Below are 16526 nucleotides of genomic sequence, written 5' to 3'. Positions count from 1 at the left end.
TTAGTTTTCTGCACATATCTTCGTTCAAGGTCCACGATTCAATACCATGAAAAAGGACAAAGAAGGCATAGCATCGCAGCATTCTTACTTTTATACCAAGAGAAAGGTTGTGGCTCTTGAAGAAGTAGAAGGCCTGTAGAAAACTGTGTTCTTATTCCATGGAAATTTTGTTTGAATGAAACTTTCCTGCCTAATTGAACAACTAAGTATCTGGGATAGTTGCAGTACTTCTGTCGAGTTAGACATGATGCCACATTAAAGCTCACAGCTTCTTTATTAAACAGATGAAACACACAAGTACGTGCTTGGCTGGATTTGCCTCAAGATGGTTAGCGGCACAATATCTGGACACTTGTTTTCCCTTATCTTAAATTTTTGGTTGACTGCAAACAACCAGTGTTATCTACATAAATATATCTTCTGGTGATTGGCACATCAGGCGGATCAATAGTGTATATATTGTATAATAAAGGACATAAAAAACGTTCTTTGGGTTTGTTCATCGAGTATTATTTTGTTTGAGTGATACATAGAATCTTCTACAACATACTCTTGTTTATAAGATGGAGGTCTTTCGTTGTTTCGAGATGATATATCTTAAATATATTCTCCCTCGCTGTCTCAAAAGTTTTAAGGTCTGAAATCAGATCGTTCTGAAATAATCTTTTCGTACACAGTCTATACAATTCTCTTCAAAACTATCCTTTCCAATTGTTTTGTAGAGGTGGTACAGTGGCGATTCTGTTGGTAATTTCTCCGACTTCAGGTGCGCTACTATGTTGATTTTGCAGTTGCAGTTCTCAGCACACTTGTCCATCATCACTGAGAATCATTGGTTGATCATCATTATTCAATCTTCGCTTATCCACTGCTGGACATAGATCTCCCTCATAATTTTCCATCTATTCCGATCTTGTGCCTCTTGCATCCAATTCCTATGACAACGTTTTAGATCGTCAGTCCAACGTGTTGGTGGACGACCTCTGCTTCGGTAGGCATCATCTCTTGGTCTCCATTCCAGTATCCGTTTTGTCCATCTATTATCTGTCATTCGAGCCACGTGACCTGCCCAGTTCCATTTCAGTGTTGCTACTCTCTCTACTGCATCAGCCACTCCTATTCTTTGTCGTAGCTGGCGATTTGGGATCTTGTCTCGTAAGGTTAACACTGGTTGATAATAAGCTCAAAATGCTTAATCTGCTATCTTTAGGTACCTATGGGCTCTCCATTCAGACTTATCAAAAACTTTGGTTACCTTTGACCTAATGAACCGAAATTTAATTTAAAAGCTGAGAATTACAGATAATAGCTGAGATACTAGTATACAAAAAGTTTATATTGATCTCAACTTATGTCAACATATCAAACACAGTATATGTCTGGTTTTTTATTATTTTATCAACTGCTAGTTAAAATGTTAAAATTTTGAAAAACAAGGACTCCAGGAAGTTAAAAAAAAATTTCGGTAAACAAAATGGTGCAAAATGGCCAAAACAAAGTTTATATCAGCCTATAGTGCGATCCAAAAATGTTCCCCCAGAGTACTTTTCCGGATATCTTTAAATATTTTTAGTATTTCGGCCTGTATATTATCTCGCTCAGGTGATTTGCTGCCGTTCAGTAATTTTATTGCATGTGTTACCTCGCTGAGAGTTAGTTCTGGTCCTATATATATCCAAGAACATAAGGTTCAGGCTGTTAATCTTCTTCCAATAATTCTTCCATAAATTCCTTAAATTTTGTTATGTTTTATTTGTCATTTTCCTGTACCAGGAATTTGATTTCAATGCGTTGGTTCTGAAGTCACAAACCCTCTGCTCCATTGTTAGTATATATATATATATATATATATATATATATATATATATATATATATATATATATATACATACATATATATATATATATATATATATATATATATATATATATATGTATATATATACATATATACATATACGTGTTAAAGGTAAACTTTATTCTGAATTTTGAATATAAAAATAAATCTTCCCTTAATCCCTTCCTGTAAATTTGTAAATTGTACGACCGACTAAAATTTCACAAAATGTAAACAAGTTAACAATAAATTAAGGTTCTCTCTCCTCTTCTCTCTCGGTATTCTTTTTGATGTCGGCAACGCCAAACGGTGTGCTATCTAAAATGGAGGCGGTTATTTGAATAATTTTTTCAAAAATTCTCGAAGGAATAACCAAATTATCAACATTCTTGGTGTGTTCTAGAGTGAATATATTGGAGCATTCCCGGAATTCTATGCGTTCTTCAAAAACATCGTCTTTAAAAACGTCTCAACACCGACGTAGTGTAGTTTTATTTATACAAAATATCCAATTTGCTGAACAAATAAAATGACTCTACATAGATTATTATTGACGGTTACAACATAAAAAAGCTAAACTCATGTAGTACTGACTTCCGCTTAAGAGTTTTTATATTCGGGTAGGGTATACTATTTTTTCTACGAGTATGACAAATAAAGACAAATCAATTTTCTAGATATATTGTTACTAATTTTTATTCTTGAGATTGACTTATTATAGAGTATTGTAACGACTTTTAGAAGAGTGTGAAATTTATTGATTTCTTTTAGTGTTTTTCTTTACAATGTAGATTTATGTTATAGCAGTTGTATTCTACGACTAAGAAGTGCCTTCTTGATGGACTGTCGTGTAACTGACGAAGTAATTCATCTACGTTGCTCTTTGGAATCATCAACTGTGTTTTCTTCTGGGAACCATTATCATTTCACAGTACTCGTTTAAGCAACCCGTCTTCCATCATAAAGAAGTCGTTCCACTGGGCCTAATCCACTGGGCCTGGGAAGTCGGTCGACGGTCTTTTTCTTTCCATTTTCGATGTAATGTTCTGTAAAACTGGATCTTTCTCTTGTTCTATGATCTTAGTAGGCGTCCATTCATCATTGACCAGGGCTGCTTTCTTGGATTCTGTTTTGTTGTAGTAGGAACTCTGCAGGCACTATTTTTTAGAGAGAATCAGCGTTTCTGTGGCTAATTCCGGCCCGATACTCAATCTTATTTGAGAATCGGAATTGTATTCTTGGAGTCGTTTAATCCATCTGGCTAGCTGAACCTCTGGATCCTTAAACTACATTAACCACCTAAAGGCGGCATGTTAGGATTATAAAAGTTCTCTTCTCGTCACGCAATAATTTCGCTCACGTTTTAAAAGCTTTATTAAAATATCCAAGGACTCGTTCATGTCCTCCTTAAATCTGAGACAGTACTCCTCCAATCCTCACATTACTTACATTTTTATCTAAGATTAACTCTTCTTCTGGCATGGATAAGCCAATTGTGGCTTACTCCCATTTAAATAGTAATTACTTTAAAATGACATAAGAAAATAGCTTCCTAACACTAATGCTAACTTTTCTATTATTTCTTCAGAAGCTGTTGGATCAGCATATCGCACTAACCTGGCAGTATCTACTTCATATTCTTGAAGAGCCTCATCTCGCTTTTGTTTTTGATTTTTGAACTATGACGGGTAGATATGCTCTAAGTGTTCTCGACCATACTTCTTGGTTAGCTTATTCTTAAGTTGTTCGAAATCATCTGTCTCCTCTACACCTATGGTCTGAAGCACATCCAAGGCATCCGTTAGTTTTTGCAGCTGATTTGAACTGTTTTATGTACTTATTCCATGACGATTTTTCATTTAAAGTTAGGATGTTAATACGAACAGAACCTCCACTTCTTTCAAATGTCGGTCGTGGCACCAACTTACATTTTATCTCGTCGTCTTTGTTTTCGGCAAAGTCGGCAACTTTGTTTTCCAACGAAGATATTTTATCGCCAAGAGAAGAAATCTCAGAAGGGATCTTATTTTCTAAAGAAACAATATCATTAGAAACTCTATTTTCTAAAGAAACAATGGCCATAGAAACTTGGAAATATCGGCAACTTTTGAAATATCAAAAGAAACTTTTGAAATAACACAAGAAATAATTTTGATTTCCAACTATGTAATCGACGAAATTACAGCATCATGCTTGTCCCCAAATACAAACGTTTCTAGATCAAAACCTCCTTATTGCAGGGCGTCCTTCAACCGTTGTACTAAATCACCCTTTTTTTGACAGAATTTAATTCGTTATCTTAGAATTCTTATTCACTTTTAAATTACCAAGTGTCGTAGGCATTTAACACAGAACATATTTAAATATCCCACTTCTGACACCATTGAATTGTCTATTTTAATTTATTTAAAATTGCTATCACTAAAACACAATGAATTTATAGTTATTTAATTAAACGTACAAATATATTTATATGACTACAACTAACTCTTTAAATTCTAATTTCCCTTATATATTGTCGCCTCATTCTTCTAAACGCTTTCAGCGACCTAGCGCATTTTTCGATTAGGGGCGTAGCAAGTTGCCTTATAGCTATCCAGATATTTTTAATGAATTCTAACAAATGAATTGCCAAACTAGAAATACTCTGGTTTTTGTACGTAGATAGATCTCATAAGACGATTTTACACAAAAGTTTCTCCAAAAGTGAATTATTTGTTATAAAAGTTGTACAGCAGACTAACCTATCATTCCCTAGCCTTGAATGTCATAATAGCCTCAAATAGGAGAAAGACAGAAAAATTAAGTGGAGTGACTGTAGATGGCAACTGATTGAATCCCCCGTCACATAGTGAGGGGCAAAATCACTAGTATACAAATAATATTCATAAAAATGTTAAGAAAAGTCTGTTTAAGTTTATAAAAACTGAAAAATTATTTGCCAATGAAGAAAATTTTATAAACAATATAGACCAGAAAGATATAAAAAGCTTTACAAATTTTATAAAATCTACTGTTGTAAAATGTAGTTCAGAATTTCTAATTACAGCTAATAAAGTCGAAGAAGCATTAAATGGAACTAAAGACGAGAAATAGCAGGACCAGAAAGCTTCGACTCGTAATTCTTAAAAGTAGTTAAAAAAGATATTTGTACGGTTGGCTAGCCCTTCTGACTTGTTGTGTAGTGGGCATGATAGGTAGGTATCTGCTGTCTTCAAGCTTTTATGGAAGACCTCACGAAATTCACACTGTTAACGTTCCTTTTTTCTTAACATGCTGAAGCTTTAAACTCTTCCAAAGGTTCAAGCACCAGACCAGATAGTATCCCTTTAAATTTTTACTACATTTTCCAGACAACGGGAAAAATTTATTATTATACATTTATAGTCTTATCTGGAACAATCAGTCATTTCCGTCAACCTGGTCTGAAGCAATAATAGTGCCTCTTGTTAAATTAGATAAATTTCGAACATCCTCAGAATCATATCGGCCAATATCTTTAACCAATATTATATGTAAAGTGTTAGAGAAAATAGTAAGCAAAAATTTGAGATAGTATCTAAAACAATAAAAACTCCTTATTCCCCACCAAAGCGGATTCAAGCAAAATCAATCCACTATAGATAACTTAATAGACTTAGAATCCGAAGATATGCCACCTTATCCCAATTTTTCAGATCGGTAATTTTAGATTTAACACATAATATAAGATAAATGTAATTGTAAAACATACGAGCTTTTGCACAAAGTTTATAAAATTATAAGTACTAAAGTTCATATTATTTAATGTTCCATTTTTTCATCTATCTCTTCCATCGAAATTGCTTTTGACCCACTCGTAGTGATGTTTTTCTTTCTTGCCCATATGTCAACAGCAAACTTTAATTCCTTAATGAGGGCTTCTTTTGGTGTAAGCTATAACAGAATAAATTAAAAGTATTAAGAAATAGTTTTGACAAGATAAAATAATAAAATAATTAATCAAAACAGCAGTAGTGTATAGTGGAATTCGATCGAGTGAATTGGATCACAGCACATACAATCTTTCTATACTCCAAAAATCTGTTGAAGAGAGTGAACCATGCTCAAAAATGAATTCTGACTATGAAGTCATGAAATGAATGAGTCTGTAAGTGAAAGGAAACTAAGCTGTAACTAAAAAAGTTACGATGCTAGGTACGATAACGATCATTTTAAATTAAAGTAATTTAGATCATAAAGTAATTTTCATTTTGGCATTATTTATTCAACTATTTCTTATACTTTCTAAAATAAGGAAGAGGCATATATATATATATATATATATATATATATATATATATATATATATATATATATATATATATATATATATATATATATATATATATATATATATATATATATATATATATATATATAATATAAAGTTTTATATTGAGGTTGCAGTCATTAATAGGGCAGGAAAGTAAAACTCTTTGTTCTTTAATCAAGCTTTCGCAAAATTTATTTGCTTCTTCAGGATATGCTAAAATATGGTATCAGTAAATACAACGAAATTAGAACTAAATAGCATTGTATAAAACTAGTAAAAAAAAACTTACAACATGAGGTTAATCCATTAAATTTTCAAATTTGCAAAACATTAAAACTTAACTTATTTTAAAAATTATACAGTTATGTAAGTACAATATTCCAATTTAATTTAATTTTGTAAAATTAAATTAAATTGGAATATTGTACTTACATAACTGTATAATTTTTAAAATAAGTTAAATTTTAATGTTTTGCAAATTTGAAAATTTAATTGATTAACCTCATGTTGTAAGTTTTTTTTACTAGTTTTATACAATGCTATTTAGTTCTAATTTCGTTGTATTTACTGATACCATATTTTAGCATATCCTGAAGAAGCAAATAAATTTTGCGAAAGCTTGATTAAAGAACAAAGAGTTTTACTTTCCTGCCCTATTAATGACTGCAACCTCAATATAAAACTTTATTTTACATAACGTGTCAGTCAATAATACCTAACTACTTATATATATATATATATATATATATATATATATATATATATATATATATATATATATATATATATATATATATATATATATATATATATGTGCTTATATGTTTGACAATTAATTTTATTTAAAATAACGTTGTTACCTACCTATTTTCATTTTTTAAAATGAAATACTCTTAAATTGCCTTCATGGAACGCCACTGATAAATATAAAGAATTAAGTATAGGAATAATTTGTGCAGACCAAATTTAAATTTTCTAAGACATATCGTGAATACATCTGATGTTACAGCTGGCTCACTGTAAAGGATATCATATTACCCATTAAACTGGACAGAGAGCTATTCAAATGTTGTGAACCGATATTATTTTAATTTTCTTCATAGTAAACGACGTATTTGATTTGCACCTCATGCAATTAGTAGATTAAATTACATTTATCCGTCACCTTCTCCAATTTCTTGAAGTACTCTAGCAAGATCTATGACCAGATAATTAACCACCGAAAAGTTTCTGTGCGTCAATTGTTTCAGAATATGTTCTACAAACTTATACCTTTTAATGCTTACTTTCTGAACGACAGCCACTTTTCTTACGTTCCAAAGAAATTCGCAGATGGCTATGATCAATGACAGCCCCACACCCACGCTGAGCACCACGAAGACGCCTCCCACGTTGTCCAGACCCATTTCGATGGCGGCATCCTCATCCGAGAGCTCTTTCTGTGGACAAAAGACATGTCAAGCGTGTTTATAAATATTTTAATTTATTGAATGGACTACAAAAAATAGCTACCGCTACTTGTTTATCGTACGAGTCGTTTTTAATATATGGGTCCGAAATATGAGTTAATAAATCAGTTTGACATAGCTGAGGTTAAAATACAATATTTTTTACGGAAAGATATCTCTATATTTTTAGAGTTTCTTCGTCTATAATAATTATTGCAATTTTAATACACATTATAAGTATAATACAGTAAAACTACCTATTAGTATAATATGCTAAGCTAAATGAGTAACAGTTATAGCGGAATCAGGATATGGCAACATGGACAACTCTACAGATTATAGAGATTCTGACACCTGTCAAATTTCTTATAACAAAGCGCCAATAAACATCAACAGGCTGAAATAACTTGCTTATTCTTTTAAATAATTTTGATCATTCGCCCATACTAACTATGAGTGACAAGATCATTAAAAAATAAAGTAACCCTGGACAAAATTGGGCAAGTTTCAAGCTGAACTTTGAAGAGAAAATACACCTAAGAGTTCCATTACGAACCGCAGAGTGTTCAGAAAGCAAAATCGGAAAACACTCTTACACTGAGACCTAGGTTATAAGAAAACAATTAAGTCTTTAAAAGAAGTAAGGAAAATAATAATTGAGAAAAGAAAGCTGAGAAGAATTTGGCAACCAGCAAGGCCTCCTCAAGATAAGACTAAAATAAATCGTGCAAGTTAACAACTCAAAAAGACTATCCTACAACTAAAGAATGATTCATTTAATTCTTACTTACAAGAGATGACGAAAAAAAAGAAGAAGGAGAATAGTTGACAATAGCATTCATTATTCCTTATGGAAGGCTACTAAAAGACTAAAAATATCTATTACATATTTACTCCCCACACCTATTAGAGAAAAAACATCTAATTTCGGACAGCTGTCCAATTTTGGATTGCCCTATCTGCAGTGCCATCTATATAACGCAGTCACAATTATTCTAATATTGTAGCTCAAGGCAAATAATGCATGCTTCCATATTTATATCCGAATTAAATTGCATTTAATCGTCGGCAGTTGCAACTATCAATTATACATAAAGTTAAGTCAAACAGCCTGCTTTTTGTTGGCATTAATAGAAATTATCTTAATTTAAAAAAATATGTATTGGTTTAATCTAACCTGTATAGCATTGAGTTCACAAATTTCTGATATATGGTATGCTTCCAAAATCGGATATCCAAAATTAAAAAACTTGGTAGAATAAAATATTTACGATAATTTTTTATTTCAGAAATGACTGGAAGGCGTAAAAGCATAAATTTTAATCGGCTGCAGCGATGCTAGAGGCTGTAGACGTAGTAAAAAGGAATAAAAAGGGGTATTTAAAAGTGTCCCGCATGTTTAAAGTTCCGAAATCAACATTAGAAGACTATGTAAAACAAGGCAGTTCAGCAGTTTCTTCTGGCCGAAGACCTGTGTTTCCATTAAGTTTAGAAAAACACTAGGTTTATTATTGTTTAGAGATCGATAAGCGGTATTATGGTTTAACAACATCGGACATCAGACGGTTAGCTTATCAAATTGTATTACAGGATGGTATTTCCCATCCATTTTCAAACGAAAATGCGACAACGGGTAAAAAATGGCTTAAGGGATTCTTAAAAGTCATTCGAACTTAAGTTCACGCTTGAACCTGCTTGAACCCGCTCTAGGGAAAATCAAATTTAATCCAGCAAGACTCATCAACTTTGATGAAACTGGAATGATCTGCAGACGAAACACCCTTGCGTTATTTCCCTAAAAGGTAAGAAGCAAGTTTGCACCGTGACTGCTGCTGAGAGGGATTCACTAGTTACTGTGGTGTTTTGTATGAGCACAATTTATGGATTTGTCCCACCTTTATTTGTGTTCCCCCGAAAAAATATGAAAGCTGAGTTGTTAGATGGTGCTCGTTCCGGATCCATAGCAGCATATAATCCATCAGGCTGGATTCAACAACATATATTCACACAGTGGATTAAACATTTTTATTTCGCATGTGAAACCAACCGAAGATGCTTCTGTAGTGCTTGTTTTGGAAGAACACTACAATCATACAAGAAATCTCAATCAAACTGATTGAAACAGCTAGGTCTAATCATTTGCCGATTGTCTGCATTTCTCCTCATAAATTCCATAGGTTGCAAACTTTGGATTTAGCATTCATGTCCCCCTTCAAAACATATTACTCTCAGAAAATACAATCATGGCCTAGATATAATCCAAATCGTAATATAACATCTTTCCATATATGTCCACTTATGTGTGGAGCGTATCTAAAATTCTGAAGTACTGAGATAGCGGTAAACGGGTTCCGAAAGTCATGTATTTCTCGTCTAAATGGACAGTGTTTCTCGGATAATGATTTCATTGTAGAAAGGCAAAGAGGGAGAAGTGCACCAACTCAAAGAAAGCCCGAGAAATTGGAAAAACTTATGGATAGCGTGGAAAGAACACCAGACAAAATAGAGAACCTACATGTTTGGAAAATTTGCAAGAGAGAAGGCCGCCTAAAGCAACAAATAAAGTAGATATAATCAAGATTGTAAGACCTGAAGAGATCAGTCCATTTCCATCATGTAGTGGAACAGGAAATGAAACAACAGGAAATGTAGATCTGGGTAATGAGAAAGGAAGACAAGGTTCAAGTTATATGATCACCAGCAGAAAAAGAAGGAAAGAAAGGAGACATTACAAAAGAACACAAGATTGGAAAAAAATGCAAGACAGCCCAAAAAATAAGCGTAAAACTTCATTAGGAAATAACAAGTCAGTCAAGCAAAAAGTTTGAGACTCGGATGCGTCGAGCGACTTTCAAGAGGATTCTATTATTCTAGATGACGACCGTGACATGGATGCTACTGATGATTACCCAGAATTTATGTTTTGGTGTAGATTTTTTTCGGATGATACAAAGGGAGATGGGTGGGTCAAGTGCCAGTCTTGTCAGCAATGAGCGCATGATGATTGTATTAATAGTTAGAAAAAACAAATGTTGATTTAATTTGCCTTCATAACATAAGTAAATAAAGTTTATATTCTTAATGATTGTATTTTTTGTTTCTACTTAAATTACTATCCGAAAATGAGACCCCAGGGTGTCAGAAATTAGGCAACCAATTTTTACTACGACCAATTAATCCAATACGTCCAATAACATCCAAATTGTTTATCTATATTGTTTCGATTTACCATATATGAACTTGCTTCTTAAGTCAAACTGTTAAGCCCGTCAAAATATACAGTTGTTCAAAATCTGTAAGCAAAAACAAAAAACTATCCGAAATTAGGTGCCTTTCCTCTAAACTGGAAAATGGAAACTGGACCAGAAGTAGTGCTCAAGATGTAGAGCTGTTTGTTCAAAGGGCTTGACACGTAAATACATGTCAAGAGGATGAAGAAAAATGGGAGGAACTTGTTCAATTAGAGAAATAATTTTGGCTATCTACACCAAAAGAAGGGCTTGTAGAAATAAAGGAAAATATTAACCCGAAGAAAGTACTGGGCTATGATTTAATTATGGGTGAGCTGCTGAAAAATCTTCCCTGTAGAACTATCTTAAAACTCACAAACCTAATTAATGCTGCATTCAAATTTAAATATGAACAAAGATATGGAAAATGGCGAAAGTCATTATGGTCCCTAACCCTGGAAAACCGGTACATGAGGTTTCGTCATATAGACCGATATCTCTGTAGAATTACAAATATTATTGAAAGATCGCTAGAAGAAAAGAAAGTCTATTTAATTGTCTTCCTTGATTCTGCAGCATGTAGGATTAGTACATAAATTAAAAAGTTTTTGCCCAAAGAGTATTCACAACTTAAACAGTCGTATATAAACGAACAGCATTTTAAAATTGAACAGGAAGACTGTTTTTTAGTCTTAAAAGAAACTAGAGCCGGTGTTCCCCAAACCACTATGTTGTATACCAGTATACCAGTATACCTACTATACACGTGTGATATACCTGTACTGGAAGAATGCACTGTTGCCACTTTTGATGATGATCCATGCGGTAGGGACGACTAGTGAAGAGAAGACCAACAAGGTCCAAATAGCAGTTAACCAAATTCGTAACTGGAAAAAAAATGTAGAAGCAGATTGAATAAAGCTAAATCTGTTTATTGAATAAATATGTATTGAATAGATGAATGGATTACTTTAACCAGGCACTTAATACAGAAGAAGAAGAATAAGAAAACCTGGAAGACGAAAGAGATGTCGTAAGAAGAGCAGATAAGAGGGAAGAAGAACCACCAACAATTCTTGAAGATGAAGATGCAGTTAAAAACTAGCAGAAAAACATTTCACCCGGAATAGATAATCTCCCAGCTGAACTATATAAAGAAAATGGTCACGATACCATAATTGCATTACAGCATCTCATAAAAGAAATATAGACACAAAAATCTCTCCTCAATTATTGGAATACTTTGTACCATACACAAAAAATAGATATTTTTGAATGTTCTAACCAGAGAGGACTTACGCTTCTATGTGCGGCGTATAAAATATTTTCCACAGACTATGTCACCGTATGGCAACATATGACGAACGGAGAGTAGGAAAATACCAGCATGGTTTTAGAGGTGGTAAATCGACAATTCATCAGATTGCAACCCTGAGCCAAATTAAAAAAAAAAAACACTGAAATATGGCATAAATACTCATCACATATTTATACACTACATAGCAGCCTACGACTCTGCGAATAAAAGAGAAATGTTCACAAAGCAATGAAAGAGCTAGGAATACAAAATTAGTTGGTAAATTTAGCAAAACTAGGTCTTGAAAAAGTTGAATGTAGAGTACGAAATCAGGGGGAGCTGCCTGAACCATTTAAAACAAATAACAGGCTACGCCAGGAAGACCCACTCTCCTGGATACTGTTCAATCTGGCTCTGGAAAAAGTAATACGTAGGTCACAAATTACAATCAATAATCCCATATATAATAAATTAGTGCAAATCCTTGCCCATGCTAATCAGTTACCAAAATGGGTTTAATAATAAACACCAATAAAACGAAGTACATGAAAATAAGCACGCAATCATGAATCCTTTGACCACTTGTTAAAGAAAACGACATCATCGAAGTAATGAACGAATTTGTATACCTGGGAGCGCTCCTTAACACTGAAAATAATACTACCGCAGAGATAAACCGCAGCATTGCTATTTTGGGCTCAAAATCCTAAAACTCTACAAAACAATAATACGCTCAGTCCTAACATATAGTTCAGAGACCTGGACTCTAAAAAAAAAGTGATGAAAACATGTTATGATGTTTCTAAAGAAAAGTACTAAAGCGACCCTATGGAGCAGTGAATGACAATACCTAGAGTGTGGGGAAGACGATACAACTTCGAACTTTATAGAATATACCAGGAACCAGATATCGTAAAACACTGAAGAGAAATTTTTAAGGACGCTAGAAGCCACGCAGGGTTGTAAAGCCAGAATGAATGAATGAAAGAATCAAAAATATGCAAGTACTATTTGCAGACACTGCTAAGTATTTAGGTATAATATTAGATAACAAACTACGCTGGAATGCTCACATGCAGAAAATTGGCTACTTGGAAGAAATTCTACGCTGTCGATCCATAATAAGTTACTACTTTACAAACACATATTGAGACCTGTATGGACTTATAGATGTCCACTATGATGTATGCACTATACAAAATACTAAGAAACATTGTAAATACTCCTTGGTACGTGGCAAACACTGACCTCCATAAGGGTTAGCTAATGAAAACTGTAGATAAAATCATCAAGATGACAGGAAGTCACGAGCAACGACATGGACACGAAAATATTGAGACAATCCAGCTCCTCCATAAAACTGGGCAATCTGGAAAATTGAAGAGGACAAAGCCTTTTGAACTAGTTAAACTGATGGTGGAAAGTAGAGCATAGTGCTTGTGCGTGTGTGCATGTTAGAGTAGTGCACTTGTTAGTTTAGATAAGAGAAGCTATAGGGTAGGCTCTTAATTTTAAGGACATTAAAAATTTAGATTAAATTGAAATTGCTCATTGGTCATTTAGGACCATATTGTACTTCATCAGTAATCATCATCGTAGTCATAATTATTGAAAAAAAAATCTTAAAATGATCTTTTTGAATTCAGGAGTGGATATCGAAACAACATCATCCCATATAAATAATAGTTAATGTATAGATTATATTTATGTAATTTATTTGCTAAAAAGATGATAACTGTGTTACTCCTATTCAATGAAAACACGTTCATCAGCTGTTTACTATTTTTTGTTCAATAAATTCAACAGAAATATTCTTTAATATTATTATTTCATTAACATTATGATAAATAATAAAAATACATAAAAATCAGAGTAGTACAAAACAGCCATGGATGACCGATGATGTCTACACCTAATGGATCAGAACAAATCTCCAAAACTAATGATAAATATTAGTACCATCCATTCCAAAAAATATTCGTAATAGAATAGGAAAATTCAAAATTTATTTAATGATTCATTAATAAATTACACCGATGGTTTAGATAGGACGAAAGATGTACATTGCGTCAGTGTTTAGTACCATATGGTACTGTATAAGACCATTCATATGGTCTTATCTTAGGGTACTCCTCTAATAAAGATAAATTAAACAAATTTAAAATCGATGATAGGTATCACCAGTCCAGCTTCAACTGGTACATAAACTAAGATGCTAAGTTCTAATCTTTATTTAATTAAAGAACTAAAAACATAGTATGATTCTTATCGATATGAGAATGAATTCCTTTCCATCACATCTTAATTTGTGTATAATCTATTCCTCTATATTTATGTACTCCGAAAACCTCCTGACCTATAATTTTCAGTTAGGACCAGATAAACATTATGATTTATGTAGTGGTACCACCGTCGGTATTTATATTCAGATCTGGCCCGTATATATGCGCGGCATTGGCGGAACTCTTAAGTTCCTTTCGATATAAATTATGGCCACTATAAAAAAAGTTAATTTAATCTTCTCGATGGCCGATTATAGCTGGACGGGCTCTTTTCGTTTTCTAATGGTATAGCGATAATCAGTGGCGAGTATCTCCATATATATATATATATATATATATATATATATATATATATATATATATATATATATATATTATATATATATATATATTATATATATATATATATATATATATATATATATATATATATATATATATATATATATATGATATAAAATTAGTATTTCTTGTGTTTAGGTTCAATAAGTAATATCAAATTTGGAACTAGATTTTATCGTCCATTGAAATCAACATTTCGGCAAGATACCCTTGCCTTTGTCAAGATTCAAAACGTAAAACGGGACACTGGCATTAATGAGTAACATTATTACATACTTTGTAGCAATACTTCAGGAGATAGGATGTTAAAACCGCTCTTAATAAATAAATGTCTTAGACCAGGTGCTTTAAAAGGCAAATATTTACTTTACAAGTAAAATAGGAAAAAACAGTTGATGTTAGAAAATTGATACAAAAACATTATGATTTGAACTGGAAGAGTATTAAAGAATTAAGCTATTTTATACACATTTTAGAACGAGACAACTTTGAAAAACATCCACCTGCAGATGAAGTTTATAGATAATTAGTTTACATTCAACAACAATACTATGGTTTGTTTTTTAACCAGGAGGAGTAATTCAAGTTTACTCCACTAAATTATGACATTTTGACACTAATGACATTTATGAAATTTTAAAATTCAAAATTTATATCGACGCTTTTTTGTATTTTCTGCGTTGTTCCTTTAATTTTTAGATTTTTCGTTTGCATTTATATAAAAAAGTCCAAAATATGCCAAGTACCAGTGGTAATTATCCTTCTCCACCTAAAAACGCCGAGTAGATTTGGGTCATTTATCATCAAATGAAAAACAATGAATTATATAACATGTACACACAAATAAATATTGATAATCCTGGAATGAAAATAACAGGCATGGTAGCAAAAATAAAATAGGCAACAATTTAGTTTTGCAGAATAGTTATTGTTAAAATTAAGACTTACTAAAGTAATGTGCTAATTTTAGGTGTTGCGAATTCAACTATTTACAGAACAATTAAGGAATATAAGCAGACTGGAACAGTAAGATGTCATAAAAATATTGGCGGTCGTTCTTCTATCCTTGCAACATACGATGAAAGAGTTAAAACATCCTGAACTGAAATGAAATGCCCGCGTTAAATAAAATTTTAAGTGGAATTAACAACCGCCCATGGGTACACGTGAAGCACTTTTCACCTTACAAGTCCTACTTCAGAGATGCCACGATGTCAGTTGTGATGTCTATATTTGTTTTATTGACTACGCCAAGGCATTTGACCGTTGTCAGCACCAGAAGATGGTCACCGCACTACAAAGAGTAGGATTGGATGAGAGGGACATTCGGATCATCATGAATTTATACTGGAACCAGCGTGCTCAAGTCAAGGTCGAAGACCAGCTGACCGACCAAGTGAAGATCATGCGAGGAGTAAGGCAAGGATGTGTGCTATCGCCGACTCTTTTCAATATATACTCTGAGGAGATTTTTAATGAAGCCCTCACAAACCTAGACATGGGAATCCGAGTGAACGGTGAATACATCAATAATATCCGTTACGCCGATGACACCGTGTTACTAGCAACCAGCCTAAACGATCTGCAGGCCTTACTAGACCGAGTGCGAACTGTGAGCGGAACATACGGACTGAACCTCAATATTAAGAAAACTAAATTCATGGTTGTCAGCCGTACAAATTTAGATCCCGGGGCACTAATGGCAGGTAGCGAAGAGATCCAGAGAGTCGACAGATTCATTTACCTCGGAACTACCCTCAACGTACAATGGGACTGCGCTCAAGAGATTAGTTTCA

The 16526-nt window shown here is 33.1% G+C and overlaps 1 protein-coding gene across 1 annotated transcript in view; it reads right to left on the bottom strand.

Annotated features, from left to right (window-relative positions):
• Nucleotides 1-4304: 4304 nt before the first annotated feature.
• Nucleotides 4305-16526, bottom strand: part of LOC140432723 (glutamate receptor ionotropic, kainate 2-like) — a 100469-nt gene continuing 88247 nt past the window's right edge. The window contains exons 15-16 of the mRNA XM_072520793.1: nucleotides 7418-7570; nucleotides 4305-5752 (exon numbers count right to left, since the gene is read on the bottom strand). Of these exons, the coding sequence (XP_072376894.1) occupies nucleotides 5621-5752; nucleotides 7418-7570 (285 nt within the window). The 3' untranslated portion in view covers nucleotides 4305-5620. The remainder of the gene's footprint in view (nucleotides 5753-7417; nucleotides 7571-16526) is intronic.

Source organism: Diabrotica undecimpunctata, chromosome 1 (assembly GCF_040954645.1).
Source record: "Diabrotica undecimpunctata isolate CICGRU chromosome 1, icDiaUnde3, whole genome shotgun sequence".
Taxonomy (NCBI): Eukaryota; Metazoa; Arthropoda; class Insecta; order Coleoptera; family Chrysomelidae; genus Diabrotica; species Diabrotica undecimpunctata.
This window is presented reverse-complemented; position numbering and strand designations above follow the sequence as displayed.